Source organism: Felis catus, chromosome E1 (assembly GCF_018350175.1).
Source record: "Felis catus isolate Fca126 chromosome E1, F.catus_Fca126_mat1.0, whole genome shotgun sequence".
NCBI classification, from domain to species: Eukaryota; Metazoa; Chordata; class Mammalia; order Carnivora; family Felidae; genus Felis; species Felis catus.
Genome location: NC_058381.1, coordinates 11558929 through 11586072, shown reverse-complemented (window position 1 = coordinate 11586072; position 27144 = coordinate 11558929). Strand labels below are relative to the sequence as shown.

General features: G+C 54.2%; 1 protein-coding gene across 6 annotated transcripts in view; it reads right to left on the bottom strand.

The window, feature by feature from the left end:
• TOM1L2 (target of myb1 like 2 membrane trafficking protein) overlaps positions 1-27144 on the bottom strand; it is a 120761-nt gene that overhangs the window by 12136 nt on the left and 81481 nt on the right. For 2 of the 6 annotated variants that reach the window (XM_006939908.4, XM_019817270.3), the window contains 9 exons: positions 23244-23378; positions 21612-21770; positions 18801-18917; positions 9374-9507; positions 7036-7084; positions 6119-6242; positions 4192-4309; positions 3128-3203; positions 665-730 (listed from right to left, as the gene is read on the bottom strand). In XM_006939908.4, coding sequence (XP_006939970.1) covers positions 665-730; positions 3128-3203; positions 4192-4309; positions 6119-6242; positions 7036-7084; positions 9374-9507; positions 18801-18917; positions 21612-21770; positions 23244-23378 — 978 coding nt within the window. The remainder of the gene's footprint in view (positions 1-664; positions 731-3127; positions 3204-4191; positions 4310-6118; positions 6243-7035; positions 7085-9373; positions 9508-18800; positions 18918-21611; positions 21771-23243; positions 23379-27144) is intronic. The other 4 variants (XM_003996345.5, XM_006939912.4, XM_006939909.4 and 1 more) reach the window with 3 other exon arrangements.

The following is a 27144-nucleotide window of genomic DNA, read 5'->3' as shown; positions in this document are numbered from 1 at the left end:
AGCAGACTCAGGGCCACCTACCTGATCAGATGAGGCAGGAGGGGCCCACTCGGGTCTCTGTGGCAGAAAAGCTCTACTTGATGAGAACTGTGTTGATGACATTCAACTCCCCTGGCTTTGTCTTCTTTTTATTCTGTTCTATTGTGTTTGTGTGTTTAAGACGTCTCAAATTCCTCTGGGGGACGTAGTGGGCACACATTGACTCCGTTATAAAAACCCATCAGCCTAGGACTGCCAGATCTAGAGGCTGGAGGGGGCTTCTCCAATTGATCAGGTGCTTTTGAGTCTGTTCTCTTAGAAATGTCCCCTCCTGACAATAAGCAAAAGCCACAGTAACTTGTGCTCATCCTGGAAAAGCGAATACTGCCGAGAGCTCCAGAGACAGTAAAAGGAGGGAGAGGGCCCTCCCCTCACTTCCACAAATGTCCCAGACCCTTAAGGCCCAGGGGCACGGACCTTAGCAGAAAACCAGAGGCGTTTCTAGGACTGAAAGTCTGTGGCTTAAGGAGATCGTACAAACACAAGACGTTTTGGCAGGGGGAAATTTGGCATCCAGTCATTAGGAGAGAACGGCCTTGTACTGTCTGACTCACAAGGGCTCAGCAGGTGACACAGGTAAGCGCTGGGGTAGACAGGGGGCTCGGCTCAGCTGGTGACCTCTCACCATTCCTTGGGTTATGAGCCAGCTGTCTATGGGCTCCAGGTCAGAGTCCCCACCTTTACCTCTCTTCTGGGCCGAGGACAGAAAAGTCCCAGAAAGAAAAGTCACAGCAAGACCCAGGATAAAGAAAGCAACAGTATATATCATGGAAATGGAAAAGTCACTGTTGAGAGTTGATCTTTTGCCACGTAAGGAGATGTGACCCACTGCCCCCGCCCCCCTCCAGCATGTCCCCCTTACCTTTCTGGAAAAGAGAAGAGAAGTTTAGTAACCAAAAATCCCAACAGGGTAACATAAACTCATGTCAACTATTCCCACACACTGGGAAAATCTCCACGAGGTCACAGAAGGCTGGCCACGGCCACTTCTCCTGATTAGGGCGGGCTCTCGGAATTGGCAAAGGGTCAACTTTTCAAAGAGCCAGCTTTTACCAAATCATTTCTCCTTTTTTTTTCTAAGTTATTTCTGCTTTTTTTTTTTTTTTTTTTCCTCCTTCTCAGTTCCTTGGGTGTTCTTTTTCCAAACTCTTAACTTGAACACTGAATTTGGGCATACTGCTCTTTTTGAAGTCACAAAGGTATTTAAAGTTAAGACTTCTGATTGGATTGCACTGTGGAGGTGTGGCTATACAATTTTCTCCCCTTCGCTGTGTTCTTAATTTCTCCTTTGGCCCAGTTCTAGTATCCAGGTCGGTACGGTTCAGGATATGGAACATCATGACCTGAAATACTGGCCTCGAGATGCATGTGAGTGAGGGTGTGCGCACACACATATACGAAGGCACAGACGCACACACAGACACACACAGACAGGGATATACATACACTCACACAGACGGACACAGGCACCACAAGCCCTGCTTCCCCTCATCGAGCAGTAAACATGAAAGTAATCTGCCTGCCATCAGGTGGAAAACATGCTGGAGTCATCAAGATCTTTGAAAACAGGGAGATGGGCCAAGCCACACGCCCAAAGGGTGAAGGGCGGGAGGCTGGCCACATCTCCTGAGCTTGGATCCAGGCCTAAGCACTAAGAACAGCAGAGGTGGCACACCCTGGCACGGACGGGGGCAGGCCCTGGGGACGGAGTGGGAAGCAAACCAAGTTGGCCTGGCTGAGGGACAGAGCTACAGGCCAGGTCAGGGTGGGCCAGGAGGAGATGTCCTCACCTGGCAGTGTGCTGGTGGCCTCAGCCCGGTGGTGGGCCCTCCTAACACCCTCTCTCGGTTCGGGGGGACACATTCTAAGTAATGGGAGAAATGGAGCCACGACCACTACGCAGATTTGGGGACTCCGGGTCCCAGGGGTGGAAAGGCAGGGTGCTGAGACCCGAGGCAGTTGGGCTGGCTCTTCTGTGCCCCCTAGTGGCCAGTGCAGAGGGCCGCACACCCCTCCCACCCAGTTGGCTGAGCCAGAAGAGAGGGACAAGTCCCTTCCCCAGGGTGAACCTTCTTCCAGAAACCAGGCTGCAGACTGCTGCCTGCCTGGGCCCATTTGGACAGGGGCTGCAGGAGCCCAAGAACCGTTGTTCTGAAGCAAACCTCCCCGTCCAGTGGGCAGATGAGCACTGCTCCTTTCTAACCCAGCTGGGGGACCCTGACAAGAGGTCCAGCCGTTCCGGGGCCCTTATCCCCACAGCTCTCCCCCTCCCCGTCCCTGCAAACAGACGCTCATTCACACACAGCCACACGCATTCCTAGGCGAAAAGGGGTACGATCTCATGAGAAGCATTAAGACACAAATCCTTTCCCCCGCAGTGACCTGAAATCGTACAGAATCCACAGCTGCCATCTGGGGCTCAAACAAGCACCACCCTCCACTTCCAAGCACCTCTGCCTTTAGCCGTGCTCCTTCCAGACACGGAGCTGCCCAGGGCACCCTCCTGGCCTCCACCCACTGCTCCTCCCTCCTCCAGCCCCAGATCCCCAGACAAATCCTGCCCATCAGCTGCCTTCTAGTGGGTTGGTACTGCTTCTCTAGGCCAACTACAAATGATCAGCAGAGATGCGGCTCAGGTGAGCATTTCCCTTCCTCGTAAGGGCCGTTATTTTGTCGGAGCACTGCCCACCCCCAGGGCTGTGTAACATTTGGGAAGAGGCCCTATCTGGCTGTAGGAGACCTGCGCCCTGAGAGCTCAGGGCCATCAAGGTAGGAAGACAAGGGGCTGTGGAGCTGGACCTCCTAGGACAGACCCCCACTTGCCATCCACACTCGGTGCCCAGAGTGTGCTGTCCCTTCTCTGGGCCCGTCTGCTCTGGGCTTCATGGGAAAGCTGACTGGGTGGGCATCACCCAGGGGCTGGAGTGAGGACGCAATGAGGCAGCACAGTGCTCTCACGCCCGTCTCCCCCAGTGTGTCCTGCCCTCCATGCAACCCAGCTTCTGCTTCATTACCCCGCCAGCTTTACGACGCTGCCCGACTTTCCCTCTGGAGGACTCTGGGCAGGTAAACAGGGTGAAAGACCTACCACTTCGGAGCTCTGTTTCCGACTGTCTAGTGCAGAAGCGAGTCCTCCAACAGCCTGGGGGTCCTCGTAGGTTACCCTGGAGACAAGCAACGCAAGCAGTCAGTACCCACCCCAGTGGTCCCAGGGGACGCGGCGGTGACCTGTAATCACTTTCTAGTTTCCCGCAGACTTGGCCTTCGGGCGGAGGCTATGGTCCCAGCACTGGCTCAGCCCCTCATTTCCTCTGGGGTCTGGGACACCATACACCTCGTTGTTCCTCTCAAGTAACAATACCAGGGCATCTCTAAAGCCCAGTGACGAGACGTCAGAAGTGCCCTGACGCTGCAAGTAATATTATTTCAGAAGCGGCAGCCTCGGTAGCATCTGACAAGGAAGGTGGTCTCACGGTCTGGGATTGGGGTCTGTCACTGACTGTGGAGGTTCTCTCCCTCTGCATTCTGACCTCTTTTGCTGTTAAAAGCAACTTGTGCTGGTGAGAGGTGCATGGCGGCCTTGGGTTTCTGGTCAACTTGTTGATGCCTGAGCATGGGACTGAGAAAGCTGAGGTGCTGGGCTCCAGGAAAGCACCTGCCTGCCTTAAGGCTGAACAAGAAGCTCCAAGCATGTGTCTATGCCTCCCTGAGATGCGGGGGAGGGTGTCTATTTTAGGATCAATTTCCCCAGTTTCATATGGCTTATCCTGGCCAGAGCTGCCGTCAGGGAAGCCTCTGCCCACACACTCGGGCAGGAAAACCATGCTGCTAGGCCCTGCCCGGCTGCACCCTCCTAGCTCCTAGTTCCTCTTCAGCAGCAGCACAGGGAGCAGAGAGAATGAGGAGCACTCTCTTGCGGATGGGAGAGACCCGACTACAATCAACCCCGAGGCGGGGAGGTGGGGGTTGGGGGGGGGGGTTGGTGTTCATTCAAAATCTGAGCCTAATGCCAAGTTTTCACAGCCATATTTCAACGTTCTTGGCAGTCCTGGATCTGGTAAATAAAAGGCGTCTTTGTGTTGGCCTGTGACCAGGCCTGGATCAATCCTCCCCCAATACCTTCCGAGAGCCACTGAAACGGTCCCCACATACGTCTTGCGTTGCTCGGCCAAGGAGTTCCCTCTCGTCTGGGCAAACATGTCAAAGCCATCACGGGGATTACACTGCTGGAGTGAACTGAGGGTGCCACTGACGCTCTCTGTCCCCAAGTCTGCGGCAACAAAACAAAGGAGGGTAGGGTGAGAATAAAATGTGGGCCGTGGGCTTAATGAAGGATCCCCAAGTTAGGAAGCCAGTGGGCAGGTTAGAGTTCTGGGTCAGGCAGGGGGAACATAGGCCTCTCCTCTGCACTCCCAGCCCACCACATGCAGGAGGAGCCATGGTGGGACCCAGTTGGGGGACAGAAAAGCCACTGAACCTCACCCGCCCCCAGGCTACTCAAGGTGGGCAAAGAGTCCTCATGAATGGAAGCGAAGACTGCTGGCAGTGGGGAGGGGCCCAGGGCCAGTACCCCTGCAGATTTCCCACAATTCTCTGACCAGTGCGTGCCTCACTAACTCTGTCAGGATATCTAAGGGCCTGGGTCACGTATTTACTGGACAAATATTTTGCAGGCACCCACCACGTTCAGAGCCAGCTCCTGCGTGCACCAAACTGAATTTGACATGGTCCTCGGCCTAAAGGAGTGCAATGAGTAGGTGGGAGCCAGCCAGACAATACCAGTACCTAGCTTGAGACACTGGAAAAGACTCAAAACTGACCCAACAGTGGGGCTTGGAGGCCAAGTGGACTCTGCTGCAGGGAGAAGGGGGAAAGGTAAGTACCAAGGTACAGAACCTGAAGTCCAGGGTGTGTGAAATGAAAAATGCTTGTGGACAGAGACTGAACGCTAGAAGGAAGGCAGCTAGGGCACCTGGGTGGCTCATCAGTTAAGTGTCCAACTTTAGCTCAGGTCATGATCTCACAGTTCGTGATTTCGAGCCCCGCATCAGACTCTCTGCTCTCAGTGCAGAGCCCCCTTCCGATCCTGTCTCCCTCTCTCTCTCTCTCCCTCTCTCTCAAAAATAAATAAACATTCAAAAAAAGAAAAGAAGGAAGACAGCAGAATTCAGTTTGAATTTTGGATTTTAAATATGGTGGCCATATGCTGGATGGATTCAAGGCAGAGAAATCTGTTCCGAAAGAAAAACAGTAGCTACAAATATAGGAGATGCCGAGAAGCCAGGATTATAGTAACTGACAGGCCACTAAATAAAAACCCTGTTTGACTGAAATGGAATAAAGGTATAAAGAGAAATACTAAGAAAAAAAAAGGAAACAGAAAAGAGCAAGACAGAATTTTGCAAGGGCCATGCATTATTATTTCAATACTGTCATTTTGTTATAGATTCGTATCGTCCAGTGTATTTGCAGCATCTAGAATCATATACACACTTTCAAACAGAGAAGTGGAAAAGTGGTGAGTTTCTTTTGTTTTAGGTTTCAGGCAGTGGAGCACTTTAGGCTGATGTTAGTTCAAGGAGAGCAAATGTATCAGTGTCATCGCTTCCTACTTCCAAGTCTGTGGCAGACATTACCAATCAACTACAGACTCATCTTCCAAGCTCTGATGTGGCTTCAGCATCCTTCTTAGACCTGTGTCCCAAGTAGCCAATGAGCTAAAACCTATTTGCCATCCTTGGCCTAATTTATATTGAGAAGACAATCACTTTAACCACATGGAATATTCCAGACAAAACACAGCAGCTACCTTTCTTTTAAAGCAAACAACTTCCTGTTCCTTGGAACTCCCTCCACCCCTTCTTTCCAACTCAGGTTTAAACTTTTAAGTTTAGGGACAAGAGTCATGAACTAAAAATGGTACAATTGGCCAGGCCTCAGGAATACACTTTCCCACGGATTCCTCAAAATGCTCTCTCTGGGACTTCCAACAGAGAGAGAGAAATGGACCCTTGGCCCAGACTCACAATTACGAAGTGGCCTGCAAAGGAGACCCTCTTTGTCCCTATGAGACACTTACCCAAGCCTGCAAGCTGGGAGGAGAGAGAAGATGGGGGTGCCGTGTTCCCCACCATTGGGCTCACCACAGCTGGAGACCCCGGCCCCAGGTCTATTAAGTTGTCTTCGGTCACTTCGTTCAGTACCTGCCAGAGCATAAGACAGCGGTGAGCCTCGGAGCCCTGGTGCTGGGCTCCAAAGCCAGCAGGCATCGTGCATGGTCCCCGAGGAAAAGCATCGACGTTTCCCCAATACAGGAACAAGGCAGTCTCCCTCACCTGGGTTTCAGGGAACTTCAAGGGTCCATGGTGGGCCTGGCTGTTAGTGAGCTCTGCATTGGCTCCTCCCCCCACCAAAGGAGGCAGGGCTGAACCAGCCACCAGGACAGTCACTGTCCCAGGAGCTGTAACTTGGGGCTTCTTTGCCACCCTCCTGCCAGGAATGTGCCTGTTAGCTCTTCCTCAGTATCCCACCAACCAGAGCTTGCTCTGTATTTTTTTTTTCTGAAGCTTATTTATGTATTGAGAGAGAGAGAAAAAAAGGGCACACACACAAATGGGGAGGGAGGGGCAGAGAGAAGGAGACAGGGAGAGAAAGAATCCCAAGCAGGCTCCAAACTGCCAGCACAGACCTAGATGCAGGGCTCGAACTCATGAACCGCGAGATCGTAACCCAAGCCAAAGTCAGACGCTTAACCAACAGAACCACCCAGGCGCCCTGAACTTGCTCTTTTTTTCTTTTTTAAGTAAACTCTACCCCCAATGTGGTGCTTGAACCCATGACCCCGAGATCAAGAGTCACACGCTCTACAGACGGAGCCAGCCAGGCGCCCCTAATTGCTCAAATGTTGAAGTCCCAATTAGAAAAACCAAAGGTGAGACAGAATGGAGATAGGCCTCCCAGCCTCTGGAGATGAGAGAATTCTGAAGGAATACTTACTCCGTTACTGGCATTTTGAACTGATCGGCCTGACCTGTATCGTTCGAACCTAATGGGGAAGGGAAAGCAGAGTAAGGGGCGTGACGTGGCACAGTGATGCTCCCTGGTCCCGTGAAGAGCTCCTGGGGACAGAGCCTCCAGGAAAGGAGACCAATCGGGGCCACCTGGGGACCAGGGAAAGTGGATCTCCCCACACACAACTTCACCATGCCTTCCTCCATAGGGGGCACTGCCCTGGAGGAGAACCAGCCTCCAGGCTCACCCACAAGCCGGCTGAGGGGAGGGACGAAGGTGCTGGCTGGCACATCCAGGGGACCAAAAGCTTTCCCAGCTGTCCTCTCACATACTGGGCCCAGAGTGCCCCTCTTGCCCCTAGAGGGGGTGGCTGGGCCAACCACTTTACCTGGGGGGCGCTCAGAGGTCTATTTGCAAAGCCAGGAGAGACGCGCAGCCCCCTCCCTATTTCACAGAGCCGCGCTAGGAGTGATTAGCCTGTGTCGCTAAAATGCCCCCAGCTCAGCTTGCTGGTGGAAAGGGGGTGGGGCGCACACAGGGCAGAAAGCCAGAGGAGGAAGACCAGCACAGGCCCCCGGCAGGGCCAGAAGACTCGCCAGTAGCTGAGGATGGGACTCAGCTTGGAGCGACCACAGTGAGCTTCTCCTGTGGCATACCCAAGTCACTCTCACACCAGGTGGGAACACAAGAGCAATTGTGAGGCACGTGTGTAGGCTGCCCTTGCACTGAAGAGTTCTGAAACGTCATGGGCAAAGCAGTAGCTAAGAGACTTTCTCCAGCCAGAGGCTAGAGACAGCAGGGTTTATGGAGATCTGCTGTCCTTCCACATAGGTCTCCCCACTGGCCGGGGTCTGTGCCTGGTGACCAGTGATCCCCAGGAAGGACCATCTGGTTAGGCGATGTGTATCCACTGTGGTCTCAAGAAAGACTTGTGTGTTTTTATGAGCCATGGCCCATAAAGAGAAGGGGAGTATCAACCCATCTGAAAAGTTTCTAATCCTGGGGTACCTTTCCCCCACCATCTTCGAGGGACGATTAGTCTTATCAAAAGGTCTCAAGCCAGAATGGTACCTCAGGGCCTGCTGGCCCAGGCTTTGCTTCTGAATTTGTGGTCAGACTGGGCATGGTAGACTCGGGAAAATGCCCACTTTAGCCCGTCTTCCTATCCTAGGAGGGGCTGAAATGGGTTTACAGGTGAAAGGCCACGCCCATTAAAAGTAGAGAAACCAGAACCACATGACAAAACTGAGGGGTCTCGGGCTGGGAGTTGAGGCACCCCAGATCTGCTCCCCATCTCCAACAGACACACGAGGCTCCTGGGTAGCTCCACATTCTTACTGCAGAGGTTTCTTTGTCTGTCAGATGGACAAACGACCCCCCCCCCCCCCCATCCCTACTATCAGAGTCAAAGCTGAGACAAGGCCCAGGGCTGGGACACCCAGAGCAAAATCACCCTTGAAGTCCCCTAGATGCAAGTTATCTGTCACACTGACCCTAACTGATGCCAGGGCCCCATGTCTCCGAGGGCCTCAGACTTAGGAGAAGGTTGGCCTGGTCAAGGTGCTTTCTGGTGCCTTCACTGGGGGGAAGCCCAAGGTACAGGCACCGGAGTGATGATATGGGAGCTGTACCTGCCATTACCTCCTATTGACAACTGCTGCTCCCGGGGGAGGCTTTGGAAAAGGAAAAGAATTTTCAAGTTGGTTACCTCAAATCCAAAAATGATTTGGCTGCAGAAAGAACTCAAATGAACGTGTATGTACCCATGTGAGTGTGTGTGTGTGTGTGTGTGTGTGTGTGTGTGTGTGTGTGTGTGTTTCCCTAAGCAGCAGCATCCGGCACTTACACCCTGCCTTCTTTGGAACACTCTAGACACACTGACATTTGCAAAGGGAGGGAAAAAATCTTTTTCTTCTTTTTTTAAAGATGGGAAAGAGGAAATCTTTTTTCCTTAGTAGAGAATCCCCCCCCCCCCCCCCCCTTAATCCTTTTCAAACTCAAAGGATCTTCAAAGGAGCAGGTGCGAAGCTCTGGGGCCCTGCCCTCCCCACCCTCGAGGGGCTGGGGGTACTGGGGAAGGCTGGGCGGCCTGAGGCTTGCAAAGGGCAGAGCCGAATTCCCCACGTCACCTTCCGCCCAGCCGGCCTGGTTCCCAGGAGAACCGGAGAAGCATTTTCCCAGTCAGCCGGGGAACACATTAGCATCTCTGCTGACCGTTTTCCAACTCTAATCTCTCCCTCCCCCTCTCTCCATTGTTGAGGAAAGAAATCCCTCTGCCAGGGCACCAGCCTTTCCCAGGGAGAAGAAGGGCCCTAACCCCCACCTCTCGTAGCGGAGGAAGACGTTGTTGAGGTCATCGTTGACGTGCAGCAGCTCCTCGGTGACCTCCTCGTTGGACACGCGGGAGATGAGTTCCACGATGCGCTGCTGCATGGCCCGGCAGGTCCTGTTCAGCTCCTAGGGAACACACGCGCCTCTGGCTAGCCTGCTGGGGACGCTTTTGGTCACATTCCACTTCCTTTGGGAAAATGTGCGCCAATTCTTAAAAGTCACAAAAAGAGTGCACGCTTGTCCAGAAAGCTGGACGTGGGTGGGATGCAAAGTGGAAGGCTCCTCTCTGCCTCCTGTCACCGCAGGGGAAGTAAGCTCTTGTTCAATAGACGGACAAGCGTCCACAGCTAGCCGTCGTACGTACATCGGTACGTGTTTGCGCAGACCGTTCCTTACATCTAAGAACAGGATTCTTTGCAGCTTGCTTTTTCTCTTCAGCAAAATATTCTCGACAACCTTTTTTCCCACGGCTTTGTACAGCCGACCTCGTCCCTTCGTGTATTATAATACACTTCCCCTTCCCCCCCAACTGCTGGGCATTCAGGCTGAGGCCTCTTTTTGGCCGGCCCAAACACAGCACCGAGGAACATTCGCGCACACACGTGCTCCTGCATATGTGCCACAGGACAAGCTACTAGAAGTGGAATTTCTGGGTGAAAGGGCGTGGTCCTTTAGAACACAGACCGGTAACGGCAGAAGACCCTCCAAAGAAAGAGATCAGTTCATTTTACACTCCCGGCAGCACGACCACACCAGGTGTACTTCGGTGGCGCGTCTGACATTTCGCTGAGGTCTGAGCTCAGCAAGCTCTGATGTTTCTTCCCAGCTGATGACTCTCGTGAGCTCCCAGTCACCACTGGGGCCCTCTCTACCCCCGGAAGGACTATCCCTCTGAAGACAGACCCTTACCACTTCATAGCCTGGCTACCGAAGGCTTTTCCTGTTCCAGATGGCAGCCTGACTTAGGCTCTCATTGAAACTTGCCTGTGGAGCTCCCTCACCTACCTGCCAGGGCTCCTTGCCATCCTGTATCCCAGACTGGCCCTGCAGCATCCCTGAGTACAGGAAGAGCCTAAGGACAAAAGCTCCGAGTCCCAATGGGGGCGAAGCAGGGGACAGCTTGTCCCTGCCCACCTAGACGCAGGAGGCAGCTGATGACCCAGTGAATGAAGGGGCTGAGGGCAGGGGCAGAGGTCCTTCCTTCTCACAGCTCAGCCTCAAAACCACCTCCTTTTGAAATGTTTCTGGTAGGAGTCACTGCTCTACTCACTGCACATACACGATCTCTGTTCAGCTTTGTATCTTGTCCAGAGCTTGCCTAGAACTAGGTTTCTCCTCCCACTAGACCATTAAATGCCATGAGGGAGGTGCCACCATTTATTCCCCCTCATGCCCTGTGCGGAGCTACACGCAGGGAAAAGGCCCAGGAATTATCTGCCGAGTGGACCACAGAGGTGGCCAAACGCAAAGCAGGGACCCAGGCACCCAATGGCGCCCTGTAACACTGTGCTCACTGCACATGGGGTGTTATGACCGGGCTCCTGGTCTGCCTCATGCTCTACACTCTACACTGAAGCTTCTTGAGGGCAGAGACGGCATCCTTTGTCCCCGTTTCTCCAGTACCCATGACTGACACGTAGGAGCTACTCCCTAAATGCTCCAGGGAGAATTACTGAAGGCAAGTTGCATTCCTTCTGTCCACACTCGGTCCACGGCACCGAAGTAGTGCTCCCTTACACGCATTCACACACACATTCTTGCCTCGCCACTGAAGGGGGATGCGTGTCCTAGACTTGATCCTGCAGGTAAGAGCAAGGTCGGGACTTCGACGGACCTGTCCATCACAGAATAAGTAGACCACGACCAGCCAGACACCAGGCCCGGACACGGCTTCTGCTGTCACCCCTCCCCTGGCTGCTCGGCCTGCGGGGGCTGCTTCCCCAAGAACGGAGGCAGCTGAGGAAAGCAGCTCAGCCCACGTGGGTCAGCCCAGAATCACCCCACTCCAGCTGTAATTCCCAAGACAGAAGGTATCTAGATTTGGACAGCTGGGTACAAACTAGTCTGGTGTTTACCGGCAGAAAAACAGCTTCACCTGGAGATTCTCTGGCTTGTTGCGCCCGGTCTGTCTGGTTATGGAAACACTGCCTTGGTCGTGGGTCTACCCAGTTGCTGGCCCTCTGTAGAGTTAGAATGCTAATGTTTCTCTTGGTTCTAGGGACAGCTAGCCCAGTGTCTAGACCTTCTAATTTTTTCTATGAACAGATTCCCACTCTTGGTTCTCCTAAGACCCCCATTCTTTGTTTGGGAGAAGGCAGGATCAACCTGGAAATAGGAGGCTCCCAGCAAATCACTGGATAGTCAAAACTCCTCTCTCCCTACCCCCGAGCTGGTACTTCCGGTGCCAGCTGAGCCCTGGCCAGATCAGCCCAGGCAGGGAGTGGCATTCCCACCAGCAGGAGATGGAGAGGAGGGGAGGTCAGAAGCAGGCTGAGGTTGGAGGAAGAAGGATGGGGGCCTGGACTCTACGGTGCTCTGAGTCCTCGGTGCATGCAAACCACCAGCTCCCCATCACTGTCCTCACTCAGTTATCCACATCAGCTTAGCCTTCTACCTAGCACTCTCTCCACTCAGAGAATGGGGAATTCTCCTTCACCTAGAAATCTAATTTTCCCTCTCCAGGACTCATCCCAGGCCCCAGTGACCCAGTAGTAAGCACTTATAAACATACAGCCATGTGTCTGAATAACAAGAGGCAAATACCAAAAATGAATTGCACAAGACATTATGCCCAGTAAAGAGTGAAATACCACAAAATGGCCACTCTCTACCATTGTGAATGGCTCGTATCCCCAGGCCGGCCAGGAGAGGGGCATTCAGGAACTGGCCTGGGACTTGGAGCCTTTCCAGAACTCGAGTGATGGACTGTCACACTAACTGCCATGGATGCTGGTGGACACTCACAGGTCAAATCCAGTCACCACGGGAACAGTCAAAGCCAAAGGCCCAGTGGAAACCCAAATTAGACACAAAGTACGCTCATGAGTGAGGGCTAAAATGAAGCCAGGCCATCAACATAAAACAAAACAAAACGAAACGAAAGCCCACAGAGGCACTTATGAAAGAAGCCATTACAGTAGATTGCATGAAGGATTCCAGGAGCCAGGACTGACATGAACGGTATAAATGATTGTAGTATTTCTAATACACTGTTAGAGTTCAAGGAGCACCTGCTTAGGGCCAAGAAGGAAACACGGATTTAGATGAACTTTAAAAGACCAGCCCCCGTCAACCAAAAGAAAAAAGACGCTTGGCCATTCTCGGGTAGCAGATTAGCAGATCCTGCCCAGCGCTTTGGAAGACACGCCAGAGACCAGCCAAAGAGCATGGGAATGGAGGAGTGGGAGAGACGGAGCCCGGGGACACAGGAGGCCGGGCAGCGGACAGAGCAAAGAGGCGCAGCGCCTGCCTCTCTGCTGTCTGCCAGGACCCCTTCCTGGGCCACCCTGTCACTCCCTCTCCCTGGGTGAGGGCGTGCCTGGTATAGAGGAGACCGGCACTCAAGGTGTTTGCCAAAAATCTCTGAGGAGCCAAAGGAGCTCGATCTTTTCTGGAGACTCCCCCCAACCCCAACCTTCTCAAACTTCCACATCACTCTGGACATACCTCTACTCGGGGCTGCGGCCCCAGGTCGCCAGAGCCCCTCCATCAGAGCCTCAAATAAGTGAAGACCAGCCCTTACCCCCACCCTAACCACTGGAAGCCTCAGAACGCAGAGCAGCCCTCAAGGATGGTCTACCGGAACCCACGGAGAATCAAACTAGATCCCTCAGAAGATGGCAGGGAGCGTCTCAGTAACATGGCTCCAGATGCCCAAAGCACAGAACCACTAGAAGAAAAAGGGCAGGGCTGGATTCAGTCTCCCCCACGGAGCCCAGGCCCTCCCGTGTTCTGGGAACCAAGTGGCAGGCAGCAAGCAGCCATGACTGACTAGATCAGCTCTCCGAGCCTCCAGCACCCTCTGGAACTGTTTCTCTCCGGGGAAGGAAAAGGGGGTCAGCGAAGTGCTGAAGCTCTGCAGAGTGCCGCTAAAGTGCCTCCACGGCATGGGGTTTTGGGACACCCCACCCCACGGCAGCTTTTATCTATTTTAAACAGTACAAGGGCGTCTGAGTGGCTCAGTCGGTTAAGTATCCAACTCTTGGTTTCTGCTCAGGTCATGACCTCACGTTCACGGAATCGAGCCCCGAGTCCGGGTCTGCACTGACATGGCAGGAGCCTGCTTGGGATTCTCTCTCTCTCCCCCTCGCTCTCTGCCCATCCCCCGCTCATGCTTTCTCATACGCTGTCTCTCAAAATAAATAAACACTGCAGTTCTCTGGAGAATTTTACTTGTGGAGACAAGGGTTCCATTTCTTTACAGAGGCGTTTGGAAAGTGCTAGATGATTTCTGAGACCTCTCCTGGCTCTAACATTACGACTCAGCTCTTGGGAAGAATGAGACCCAAGGGCAGAGAATGTGTGATCTCATGAACTGCAGGAACCAGAAACACTTGCTCTGAGCTTGCACCTGCTGCCTTGCTCCCACAGCCTCCAGCTGGCGTGGGCAGTGAGATGGCCCCCGACCCACCCCATGGGCAAAGCCTCTGTGGCCCAACCCGAGAGAGGTCCCCAGGCACCTCCCAAAGAACTTTGCCTAAACTGGCCCAGAGAGTCTGGCCTGGAGCTTCTAAATCAAGGATGTCCAAGGGTCTCTGCACAGAGAAAGTTTTACCATCTCCTTCCTTCAAGTTTTTAAGTCACCACCTTCTTTTTGTTTGTTTAATTTTAAAGAATCTCCACACCCAACGTGGGGCTCGAACTTCACAACCCCAAGACCAAGAGTCGCAAGCTCCACTGAATGAGCCAGCCAGCACTGAATGTGATCCTAGGTCATCCTCATTTTTTTTTTTTTTTAATGTTTATTTTTGAAAGGGAGAGAGCGAGCACAAGAACGGAGTAGGGGCACAGACACAGGGAGACAGAGGATCCCAAGAGGGCTCCTCCCCGACAGCAGAGAGCCGACGCAGGGCTCAAACTCAGAAACCGCGAGATCAAGACACGGGCCAAAGTAGGATGCTTAAGTGACTGAGCCACCCCGGCGCTCCCATCGTCTTAAAATAAATAAACAGTGAGAAAAAAGACAGAGATCAAAGGGGAGAGAAGAACCAGAATGTTGAGATTTCTGCCACCAACCACCAGCTGGCCGCCTGCATGACCTTCATGGGGTCACACGCAGCCAGACCCCAGGGCAGGCGCAGCTGGGGAGACCTTCCTCTGCCTGCCTCCATCTCTAAACCAACCAAATGGAGCGACCGTCTTCTGGCCCGAAGTCTTGCCCAGGTCGTCCTCCCCACTGTGCCAACAGCCAGGACAGGAATTTCCTACGTGCTGAAGATTTCGGCTTCTCAACAGAGGAGGAGAACAGCTGGTCAGTGTTCTTTGTGCGAAAGCCCTCCATCGATCAGAACGTATTAAAATATCCTCTTTCTGTCTAATTAATCCCAATGCCTTTATCTTTTCTTCAAGGGACATTCTCATCCCCACCTCATAAAACAATCTTTTAATCATCTTTATGGATTTCCTCTGAACCCTCTCCAAGTTCTAAGGAGCACGGAACAAGGTCCTGAAGATCTCTTTTCTATAGCTGCAAAGGAAGGGGGGGGGGAAGGAGGAGAAACTCTTTGTTGAAGAGAAGGGGGGATAATGAAGCTAAACATGTAGAATAAACTAGATTTCTCTAGAGAAAATGGTCCTGGACATCCTGGTTTTTGCTGAAATGATGCAAGACGCAAGAGGGGATATACCATCTGCTACTTGAAGAAACAATGTGGAGGAGGGCTTCTTTTATTATCTGACGGATGGCCACGTAGGAATGCCCAATTTTGGCATCACTGGATTAATTAAAAGTTATTACTATTTGAAGACAAAGCTCAAGAGGCTAATTTGGGAGAGACAGAGAATACCGAATGACAGCCTCGGGATCTTTTAAAGATTTCAAACACTGGACTCACGGGCTGCGGCTAAGGACGTGAACTCTAGCAGACACAGATGCAGTCTCAAATTTCAGGCCCGGACCCAAGTGCCCACACACAGGATGGGGGAAGACCTGGCTTACCGGCCATATGAGAAAGAGATGGAAGGTCTTGTGTTGATGGAAATGCTCTCCATTTACAGCATCCGACTCCTGCTGAGAACTGACAGGTCATCTACGAGGTGGGCGGCCAACAGCCACGTTTGTCCCACACAGAGACTGGGCCGTGGAAGGGCTTATGGCAGTCCTCAAACATTTAAGGACCCACCTTGCCAAAGAAGACTTTGTTTTGTTCTGTCGTCAAAGATGACAGACCAGGGTAGCAGCTACAGGGAGACAGACTTTAGCTCGCTGTATAGAAGGGGGTGCCGATGGTAATCACGGGGGCTCCAACTTGCGTATGATGGGCCTGTGCGCCACCTTAAATGGATGATTCCTACCCTTCTAAGCTCAGTATGATCACTCTGGGCCCTGAGGGGTAGGCGACTGGCCCAGTATCGCCCAGCCTGTCAGCGGGAGGGCCTGGATGTGAACCCGGTGGCTCCTTCTGCCTCGCCGCGGCGCTTCCCAAAGTCTAACTAGGACGTGCATTTGGAAACGAAATGCTTCCATGGGCTCACGTGAACAGCCTGTCTTGTCAAGAAGACGTTGAGAAAGATGAGGCAGGGACACCAGGCAACACGCTGTAGGTGGTATCCGAGCACATGTGTGGAGCCGGACTGCCCAGGACGACTCTCCCAGCTCAGGGAGTGGAGGATCCCACACGGCACAGTGTTCCCTCTGGGCACCCTGCCTCAGTTTCCCTCAGGGTCTCCGGCTACGCTGACAGCACAGCATGAGGAGTGGCCTCCGCTTCCCTTGAAGCAAATGGCTCTCCTGCTGAGGTTCGCTGTGGCTCTGCTCAAGGCCACACCTGAAAATGCTCTGCCAGGCACAGGAAGCAATTGGGACGTTCCCGCCCGTGGTTATGGTCGCCACACCGATGCGTCCCGGGACCGACACCTACAGTTTCCTCTCTTTGCATCTCCTCCTACCCAGCAGCTTACACTCCAGTCGGGAGCAGCTTCTGTTGGCGTGAACATTTGGGGTGGTGACAAATGGGTTTATTTCCATGGCCCTGGCCAGCACTGTGAGCTCTGGACAGCTTCTACCCTGAGCCATCTGGCTGCCCTCCAGCTCAACTGAGGGGTCCTCGGGGCACATTCCAATCCCATCATTTTCCAAGCAGATGGTGGCGTTTTCCCATGTGGCAGTCTCGCTGTCTGGGGTGGCCCTGGCCTTTGGGAGCCCCTGCCCAGCTGGCTCCAACTGTCCCAGGAAGAAGAAGAGGGAAGATGTCAAGAATGACTGAGGAGCGAGGCCAGTGGCAAGGAGAGCCGTGGCTGTTCACACAGAGCTGCCCAACTCCTGAATCTCCCGTGTTGGAAGGCCAGCCTCCCACTGGCACCCGGAGTCGTTCCTTCTCTGTTTGATTTATACGATAGCAGGGAGGGCTGGTAGGCTTGGAGTTGGAACAAAACAGAGGGAAGGAAAACGTCATGGGAAGCAACCTATTTTTGAAAACTGTGAGCTGATGCCAGGAGATTAGGTTCTGTTTGTCTTGGCTGATGGGCTTGTTTAAACACACACACACACACACACACACACACACGCACGCACGCATGCACGCACGCACGGAGTATGCTTGCTGTCTGGGTCTGCTATGGCTGTCTGGAAGCATGCTGGCTTTGTTCGGCCCACCCCCTGCTGCCAGGAGCTCAGCTCTGTCCACTGCAAACCCCCTGTCAGCAGGAATTCGGACGCTGACACAGCACAACGCTGCCTCAAGAGGCCCTCTCAGTTTCTCGATTGTTTCTGGACTGCTCTCAGATTCCAGTGCCTGGAAGAACTCCCCCTGCAGGCTGGGAATGGAGGTCAGTGACGCATTAAGGGGACACTGGGTCCCCTGCAGTGGAAAGCTGGACCTGCCAAACAGGCCAACCTGGTCTGCTGCAGGTGTCAGGGGTGAGGTCTGCGAGAGGCCGCTCAGGGCTCCTCGTTCGGGCCGGTTGAGAGTACTCGGTTCGGCTTCAAGAGCAACCCGATGTCACGGCTTCGTGGAGAGGAGCTGTTTCCTGTCTGCCTCCTGCACCAGGCTGGGAGGTCCTCCAGAGCAGAGACCACACTCCACGTACCTCTGCTTTGCTCGGTGTCAGCCCCAGAACAGGCCTTCACCCACCCTCACCTCACCTCCTTAGGAGCCGACGGCTTCCCAGGAGGAAGCAGGCACAACAAGAGGCTGCCTGGGACCAGGTCACTTTCGCTGTGCACACTGCTGAAAGGCAGGGCCATCAGAGCCGGGCCTTCATAGGCTGCGAGCTGTGTGCCAGCAGCAGGGTGGGAGGTACGGCGCCTGGGGGGCCAAGACTGACGACTCTGAGCGCCAGACAAGAACAGCAGAAGCAGGCACGTCGTGAGGCACTCCTGCCAGCTCGCCAAGCCAGTCTGGCTCCTGACCTGTTTACTCAAGCATCTTGCCTCCCGCTGAAAAGATCCTGGCACCTGCAGTTTATGGCACCCTCTCTCCACCCCTCCAGAAGGTCACTGCTTCTAAGGGCAGTGCGGGTGCCATTTTCTACAAGTGCCAGAGTCGTCTGAGATGGGTGTGGTGGAGATCTGGTCACTAGCTTTGGATCTGGCTGGCTCAGACACTAGTCTGAGGGCGGCCCTGCAGGCTCTGTCATGCCCCCAGACCCACTCGGCGTCCAGGGGGCGAGGAGACCAGTTAGCAACGGGTCCTCAGGAACCATAATGTTGGCGACCCCAGCCCAGAATCCTCAGTATTCAGTAAAAGAAAAGGAGCTTCTATTTAATTTCAGTCTCAGGAGTCTCTGGGGGATAAAGTGTGGCGAGAAGGGCTCCCTCGTGTAGGAAAGGTTGAGGAGGTCCTGTCACAAATGTTTACGACATAATGTTGAGGAAGCAAAGCAATACACAAAACGGGGCACATAATAGGATCTCAACTACACCTGAAATGAAAACAAACGTGAAAAAAATGCATCAAAACATCGACAGGGGTTACTTGTGGACGCTGGAATCAAAGAAAACGAGTTCTCTTCTTCCTTATACTTCCTTCATCTTTTGGGGGGCACGTGTTCTACAGTCGGCAATTTATTATCAGGGCAAAAAATGTTATGAAGGCAAATAAAAAGGAGAGCCTGGTGCCGGCATCTGATCGCTGCCAGGAAACATGAGGCTGAGTGTGAGCCTACATGTCCCTTCCCACGACAGTCCCCCCGGGCTCCGCTCCTGCCTCACTGCCGCTTCCCCAGGTCCAGACCTTCCACAAGACGAGGCCCCCCCTCACCTGCAGCAACTCCAGATCGGACGAATCCTCCTGCCCGGGAACCATCTCTGTTAACATCTCAGACATGACTTTTGTGTTTCCTCGAACGACGTCCAGTTCACTCCGAAGCCTGGCAATCTGTTAGGCCGGGGAGGTGGGGGTGGGGAGGAAAGCAGGAAGGAGACGTCAGTCAACCTGAACCTGTCTGGTGACAGTCCCATTCACTGTGACATGTAGGTCACTCCTCTGCATGTGCTGGGCAGAAGGCGGCTTCTTATCTCACTCTGGTCTGGGTGTGAGGGCGATGGCAGCTCTAAGGGAGAAGCAAATGCGGGAGTGAGGCCACCCCCACGGGGCCCTTGGTTAACCAAGAGTTTGTCACGGGTGACGCTGCTGTGACACTGAGGCAGTGCTGTACAGGGAAAGAGCGCCGGGTCCAGTGTGGACTGAGCTGGCTTGTGGCTCGGCCCTCCCGCAGCAAGACTCTGAGTGGGGCATTAATCTCCCCAGGCCTCCGTCCCTATTCTTGCCAGTGAAAGTGGTGGAGTGTGTGATCCCCAAGGGCTCTTCAGGACTGGGGTCCTCATAAGGAACCCCCTCGTTACAGACTCTGGCCCCAGGAGTGCACAATCTAAGCACTATGGTCCTCTGAGAGGCTGGCTGGCGTTAGCTGCGCTTTCCCAGTGTGGCAAGAATGAGGGAGAGGGACCAAAAGAAGACTCCAGGGGAGACCCCCTTGCAAGTCAGCTCCCTACCAAGGTCCCTTTGAAAACTACCTGACCTTCCCATCCAACAGAGCTCCCCAAGGCCTGGGCCTGGGCCCTCCTTCTTGCAGTAGGGACACCGTAAAGGACAGGTGTTAATCTGAGCCTCAGTTCCTCAGCTATGCAAAGGTGAAAACGACGGCCTCACGGGGCTGCTGTGAGTAACCCAAGTGAGACCCTGCAAGGTGCTGGCCCACAGGCACCCAGTATCGATCCCTCTTCCACTAAAACATCCAGAGAACTGGATTTGCTATGGCTCTTAACTGCGCTTTGACCTAATTCAAATGACACCTTCTCTCCTCACTGAAGCCTTTTCTGACTCTCCCCTGCCGTCCGTCCCTGAGGCAGAACCAAGCAGCGCAGCTCCTACCGCAGACCCCCGCCCCTGTCCTGGCTGACCTCCTGGGGACAGGGACTCTGCTGAGTTGAGGTCTGCACTCCGAGCACAGGGATAGCGACAGGAGACTTCGATAAATACGTACTGGATGGAAAATGGACAAATGGTCAATGAGAGCATTGGGTGAGATCCCTAGAGGCTCTTCTCCCCTCCGCTTCCTCCCAGTGGGCGAAGTCCTCCCCAGTCTTAGCCAGAAGAGCTTTCTGACCCTGGAAGCTCAGGAATGCAACAGACACCACATGGGATCAGAAGGGCCCTCAAAGCCAGGCCGCTCTTCCACTCTCCCCCTTCTCCAGACTGTTCTGGCTGCTGGCAGGGCTCTTCCCAAGCTCCCACGCAACCGACAAAGAGTCAGTGGAGGGTCTCAGTGACCATCCAACTCCAGACATGTCAGACTTCCCTCTGGGCAGAAAGGGACACAGTTTTGCCCGTAGCAGCAGAGCCTGCCGCCAGGGACCCTCTTCCCCAGGGCTTCCCTTCTGGGGACAGGTCCTGGCCACCGTGAGTAGCGAGCAAGGGCAGAATGGAGTGAACAGAATAGAACGTTATCGTACAGCCCGTGTTTTAGCTGTGGGTTTCGACCTCCTCTCCTCAAAAGGGCACGCGGCACTCGGGGGGGACTATCACGAGGCCGCCCCATCCAGCTGCCCGACAACCTCATGTCGGGTGGGTAAGAGGAAGAACCACCGCCCCGTTCTACTAACAGTCGACGGAGGTTAAAGTGACCCAGCTGAAGCCTCACAGTGAGGAGCAGAGTGGGGACTCAAGTCCAGGCCCGCCTGACCTCCAGCTCACCTCCTCCTGCTCGCCTCCTCGGGGCCGCCAGAGAACGGAAACGTGAGCGACCCTGGCACAACACTTCGGTTAACCACGCCTCATCGCTTGACCCCTCTGTCTATGTGGGCTTCCGTAAATAATGACGTTGTCACAAACACTGGAATGGATTTTCTTTTTTCAAGTCTGATCGGTTCTCAAATTTTACTGAATGGCAATTCTACAGATTCATCTAAATACCAGTCTCCACGACTCGTCTAAAAAAATCCAGGTTGGGATTTCAATGGCATTGGCCTCTCAGGAAATAACTCAGGGAAGGTGGGCAGGGTTTGGAATAAAGGCAGGAAGAATGCTTCCTAAGGGCCTTCCTCATCCCGGCCTCGGCCTCATGGCACCTTGCTGAGCGGGTCACCGGCCTCTGATGGCTGACGCCTCTTACAGGATCAATCCAAACCGCTCCGCGTGACTCACGAGGCTGTTCACAACGCAACTCCATGGCCGTGCGCTGGCCTCACCCTCTGTCTCTCCGATCCTGCACCTGCACTGATCCCCCAAACCCTCCACCTGCTGCTCCCTCGAGCGCCCTGCTCCTCCACGCCTCCGGCGCATGCCTTGTCAGACAAGCCCCGCTCCGGCTTCGAGAGCCTCAGCAGCGTCGGCTCCCGGGGCTCCCCTCCAGGTAGCACTAACTCTCAGCTCCTGCTCCCGCAACCGCACCACCACACCGTCCACGCAGCCTCCGCACCCATCTCCCCACTGCACGGTGGGCCCTCCCTTCCGTCTGTGGGTCGCGGACACTAGCACAATGCCTGGTCAGGGAAAGCATCCATACATCTCTAGGAAGGGCGAGCAAGGACAGTCGGCCGACTTGCCTATGGCCTGGAAGTGTGCAAGTACCTGTTCTGAATTGGCCGTGATGGGGCCAGTCACGCTCAAAGCCGGGGCCTGCGGAGCGGAGTAGGGAGCAGGAGGAGGCGAGGAATAGGAGCTGGCACTCGTCCTCTGCTGCGACTGGGGCCTGGGCATGGTCGCGGCCGGATCCACTTCGGGGACGCTCTGGCACGGCAACAACAAAGTCCTCTGTTCACCTGGGCTGCCCGTGCAGCTGGGCCCGGCGCCTACCCGCCCCGGCAGCCCCTCCCACCACAGCCACCTGCAGGGAGGCAGCGGGCCTGGCTCTACGGCTCACCTGTGAGGCTCGGGGAATCCCTGCCCCTTCTGCACCCAGTCTCTCCGTCCACAAATGGGGGGTACCAAGGGCTCCTCCCTCTACTTACCTCCCAGACAAACCAAGCAACTCAGAAAGGCAGCGCCAAGGGCACTCCATGAGAGCTCTGGTCAGGGTTCCCGTTATTAGGGCCCCCCAGAATCCGAGTGGAGGGGGGCTGCCATGAAGTTTTGCTAATCACACATCCCTATCTGGTACCAGAAGATTATATTTTGGCCTTTACAAGTAGACTAATATAAATAGCAATTATGCAATTTACCGAATGTTCTTTGTAATTATAGGCACAAAACAACACTGTTCTGTGTCATTATTAGAAAAATAAAACAGGTTACGTTTATTCCACAAGGCATGGTAAGTGGTTTGGAGGGATCATAATGAGAACAAAGCTTTGCAAAGTAGAATTCCTTATGCTTTCCCTTTTGAGCATCTCAGAAAGCCTCAACGTTAACTGTGTTCACAGAAGAGACCTGCACAGGCACTCTGGACTCCTTGTCCCCATTTTGGAGATGGGCAGATGGGGCCAGTGAGGCAGAGTGTGTGTGCTGGCACAAGGCGCCTCTCTCCCAGATCCTGGAGCTTCCTGGCTCCCCCCACCCCGCCCCGGGGGGCCAGGCGCTGATTCCCAGCCAGTAGAAGTACTCGCTTCCCAGGATGAACGGTCACCATCACCTGCGTGCTTCTCATTCTGAAGCACAGAGCTGCCTCACGTTGTAAGAGGCTTCAGTGGGAGGAGGCCTTCTCTGGGCTTTGAATTCCAAGGCTGGAGGAATTCAAGCATGTCTGGATTGACACCGAACACTCAGTTCAAAATAAAATTTAGATCTATTTGGCTTGTACAGTCTAAAAAACTGAAAGCTGCCCTCTGCCCCACGATCAGTGACGTCACCAGCTCCTCTGCACTGCCGTGGACACGGAGGTGCTCCGGCACTCCCAAAGGGAGATTCCTGGGCCCTCGGAAAAGCGGGTGCTAGTGACCCTCACGGGATGGGCCCTCACAGGCTGGCTCCACCCAAGCAGCCATTTCCAGGAAAATCTCGGAACCGATCCCTCTGTTATATCCTCTATGCACAGTCAGATGAGAAGTGGGAGCGGGGGTGGGGGAAGACACGGCTGCCACTTAATCACCAGTCAACCAGCCGTCTCACTCCTGCATTCCCCTTGTTATTAAAAAGAAATGCCCTCGAGCTTTAAGAACGCGTGATGACAAGCTGAATAATTCAAACGGAGCAGCAGAAGGGTGGTGGCAGTGGCCTGCCCGTTCTGCAATAGGTCTTTCTAGAAAACGCCAGCTGGAAGCTTACCCGCTGTGGTGTGTGTATGGGAGACAGAGCATCCAAGTCTGCCATGGGAAACTCGACCCCTTTCCTCTTCAGCTCCTCGTATATATGCACAACGCCGGTGAGGTCAGGACTGCTTCGAAAGGCATCAGCCCACGCCTGGGAGGATAAAGGAGGGCCTGTCAGGAAGCATTTCTCACCAAGGGCAGCCCAGGTCCTCTCTCAGAGGCCAGTGCCCTCCGACCCTCAAATGCCAATCATGCTGGCCAAACCCACTCTGCCCCCGCGCCCCCCGCCAGCGCTGCCACGACGGGGCTGGCGAAATCTGGGTTTGCAATGGTGCTGTTGAGCATGAACAAAAACACAAAAACTTAATTCAGCGTGTAGCATTTCCTTGGAGAAGATGCGGAGAAATAACACCTAAGCACTGTGGCGCATCCTAAAATGCAGGCATTTCCCTAATCGCCGGGAAATCAATTCCTGGCGATGCTTAGCTGAAGGGCGTGCGGAGGCTGCCTCGCTGCCGTGCCCGCGGGATGCCATCGGGACCGGAGTGCCGCGGCTCTGCTCGGCAGAGCTCCCGTGGGCGGAGGCAGGAACCGTAGGCAAATTGAGCAGAAAGGAAAGGAGAAATTGATGTGTGGCGGAAATAAAGGCTAATGCAAGGTCTCCTCAGTGGATCAGAGAGCGCAAAAGCGGAGACCACCTCGCCTGGCCGGAAAGGGGAGGTGGCAGAGGCTCAGGGGAGGGAGAGCCCGGAGCTGCCCACCGTGGCAACGCCCACGTGCCCACATCGGAGAAGCCACTGGAAAGCACGGCCACAAGAGCCCCTTCGCTGAAAACACAACACAGAGAGCAAAGAACGAACATCCCAGTAGACACTGATCATTGATTCATGACACTCAAAAAAGAATTTAAATATTTGGTTCTTTGGAAGTTACAGGATCAAAAAAAAAAAAAAAAAAAAAGCAGCATCTCCAAAGGGCTCCCCCAAAACGAAGCCCAGCTCTTCAAAAAGGTCCTGTCACCCTATACGTACCCAGAAGAGGCGGCGCGGCGTCTCGCGCCCACGGTTCCGTTGCCAATTCTGCTGTTGTCACAAGCATTTCCCTGCCTCCCTGGCTCTAGCACTGTGTTCCAACCAATCCTGAGGCAGCCCCAGAAACTCTATCTCTAACCACCAGACCCACTTGAAGTTAAAAGGTCAGTTTCCAAAAAGCCTTGCTCATTATGACTGATACATCTCACCACAAACATTACTGTCAGCCTGGCTTCCTTGATCCATTTATCGAATGTGCACACTCAGGGATTTAATGCCCGCTTGAGGACGGCCCCTCTCGGCCGACACTTCCTCCTGGATTCTGAGTGGGGCCCATGGTGCCTGCGGAGGCCCATCGGAGCACCAGCTGGAGAGCAGCACCCCTGAGGCCTGCCCCCCAGGGAGTGCCCCGGAGCCCCATTCTCCACCAGCTGCTTTGGCTGCTGCCACCTGATTCAAAATCCAGCTGAGTCCTGCGACTCTAGCTTCAAAATGCAGCTAGCGTGTTCGTTTAGGGTCTAAGGCTAGGTTTACAGTCTGTGGTGGGAGGCCAGGGAGAAAAAAGCATGATGGTCCTTCCTGCTGCCACTTCCTGCCTCGATTTCAACCGGAGGACCAACAGTTCCAGGGGACGGCTTGTCAGTTATCTTGTTCTCCACCTCAGCCAACTCCAAGATAGGAAGAATGGAAATTAAAGAACCATCACTGTGCTCTCCAGACGGGGGACAGTTCTTGGGGCACCTGCCCAAACGGCGACTCAACAGGCCCCCTTTCTCCAGTACTATGTATTCTGTGGCACCAAGAGGGAAACACACACCCCAAGTTGGGCCAGTCAGCTTCCCCTCCACCCAGGAGCTAGGTCCCGGGCTTGGGGAGAGCTGGGCTGCTCTTCTCGGGTAGGTGACACTGTCCACTCTAGATGTGGGCAGCCATGTGCCCAGCGGGGACCAGGGAGCAAGAGCTAGCTTACATGTGGGACGTTGAGACCAGTGTGCTGAGAGGTACAGACGAGAGGACTGGCGGGCTTTTCTGATCCCTCCTGTCCCTTCCCAGGTCCAGTCACACCCAGGGTTCTGGGAAGCCCTACCTTGTCCTGACAGACTCTCCTCTTTGCCTAGGCCAGCTGGAGTTAGAATTTGTTATCTGCAACCAAGCAGTCTTGGCTAAGCTACTCACTTCCCACCTGCCACTGTTTCGACCCCTGTATGAGACCCCTGTGCAGTGTGGCTGAGGTGGCCACTAACAGCACATACGTTCCTGGCAGCATTCTCTCCTGAACAAGATTCTGATGCCAACAGGGAACAGGGCAGGGGCACCTTTAAAGGAGGAGTCGTAGGTGGAAACACAGAACCAGGAGAAACCCAGAGACGCTACATGCCTCTCTCAACTTCCGGGGACAATGCCCAAATACCTGTGCTCCTGTCTTCTCTCCACCAGGTCAGACGTTTGAAGGCACACAGCGAGTCTCGCCCTTGCAGAGAAGGCAGTCAGACGTCATTTGTCAAGTCAGATTGAATTTCGTACTCAAAGTTACCAAGCTCCATCAGAGAACACAGGAAGATGGCCAGAGAGGCTGTCCACATTCTGAGGTGACAGTGACAACACAGGAGCCTCTCTACACGATTGACCCAGCTGAGATTTCAGACTCTGCTCTAGGGGAGAGGTGGAAAACCTCGAAGTCTGGTCTACTCTGGGTCCCCAACCTAAAGCCAAGGAGCCACAGGGGTGGGGCTGGCAGGCTGCCCTATAGGAAAGCAAAGTGACACGGCAGTGCTGGCACTCTGAGGGGTCCCTGTCACAGGGGCTGGCTGGCTAACAACAGAGTGACCACCTCACTGCTCTTTATGGAATTCTCCCTTTTCGGGCCTATGCCTACAATGTTAGGGGGTCGAAAGGCCCAGGGGAAGGTCCAGGAAGGAGAGAAAAGAGAATTTCATGCTTCTCTCTCCTTCGCTCCTTGGGATTGTACACCAGACCCCAGACAGAGGCCTTATACCAACACAAACCGTACCCGACTTGCTTCTAAATCCCTCAAATTTTAACACAGTTTTAAATCATCAACTTTCAGATCAACGAACGACTGCTCATTTACACGATGGGTTCTGTTCTTCGCTTCTGCCACGTTCTGCTTATGCCCCCAGATCAGACCTCCTACTCCTGGTGACAGGGTCTCCAGAGAGCTGCCAGTCCATAATCTGGCCAAAGGTCCGGCCGCCGGGTCTCTGACACCTTCCAAGAACACAACACCTCCAGCAGCTCCGGCCCCCTCCTCCTCCCCAGTCAGCTCACTTTCTTTGGTGGAAAAAAAAAAACCCCTTCAGTGGAAAGAGAGTATTTTTAGACTCTGTTGCTAGGAGGAGGGGGGTGGGGAGGCAGGGCAAGGGGTAAGGGGGGGAGGCACGCAGGATAGGCATGGCCACCAGGAGGCTACCCTACTGGGATGGTATCATTTCTGTTCCTGAAAACAACCGAAGGGAAAGGCAGAGGGATATGGCACAGAGCACGAGTATCCCCGTCTTCTCAACAAATGGGACCCCCCAAGAAGAAACGGAAAGGCTTGCAGCCAAAGCCCAGCCGAGGGACCAGGATGGAGAGGGTGCTAAAAGTGGCAGGCGGTTCAAAGGCTGGGAGCGAGAAAGCAGCTCACCAGGCTTCCCTGCTCTCTTGCTGCAGAGAGACCAGCTCCCCTCAAGACGGGTCAATCCCTGGGTAAACGCTTCCAGCTGCCCTGCCTGGCAGTTCACGCACTGGGCTCGGAGGGCAGTCTTCCCCAGGCGTTCTGAAGGGCGGGGCCCCTGGCGTACACAGCCTGAGGGGTGTCTCTTTTGGGGGGGTTCAGTGGAGCTGGGGTGGCTACAGATGGCTAGAGGGCAGCCAGGGACACAG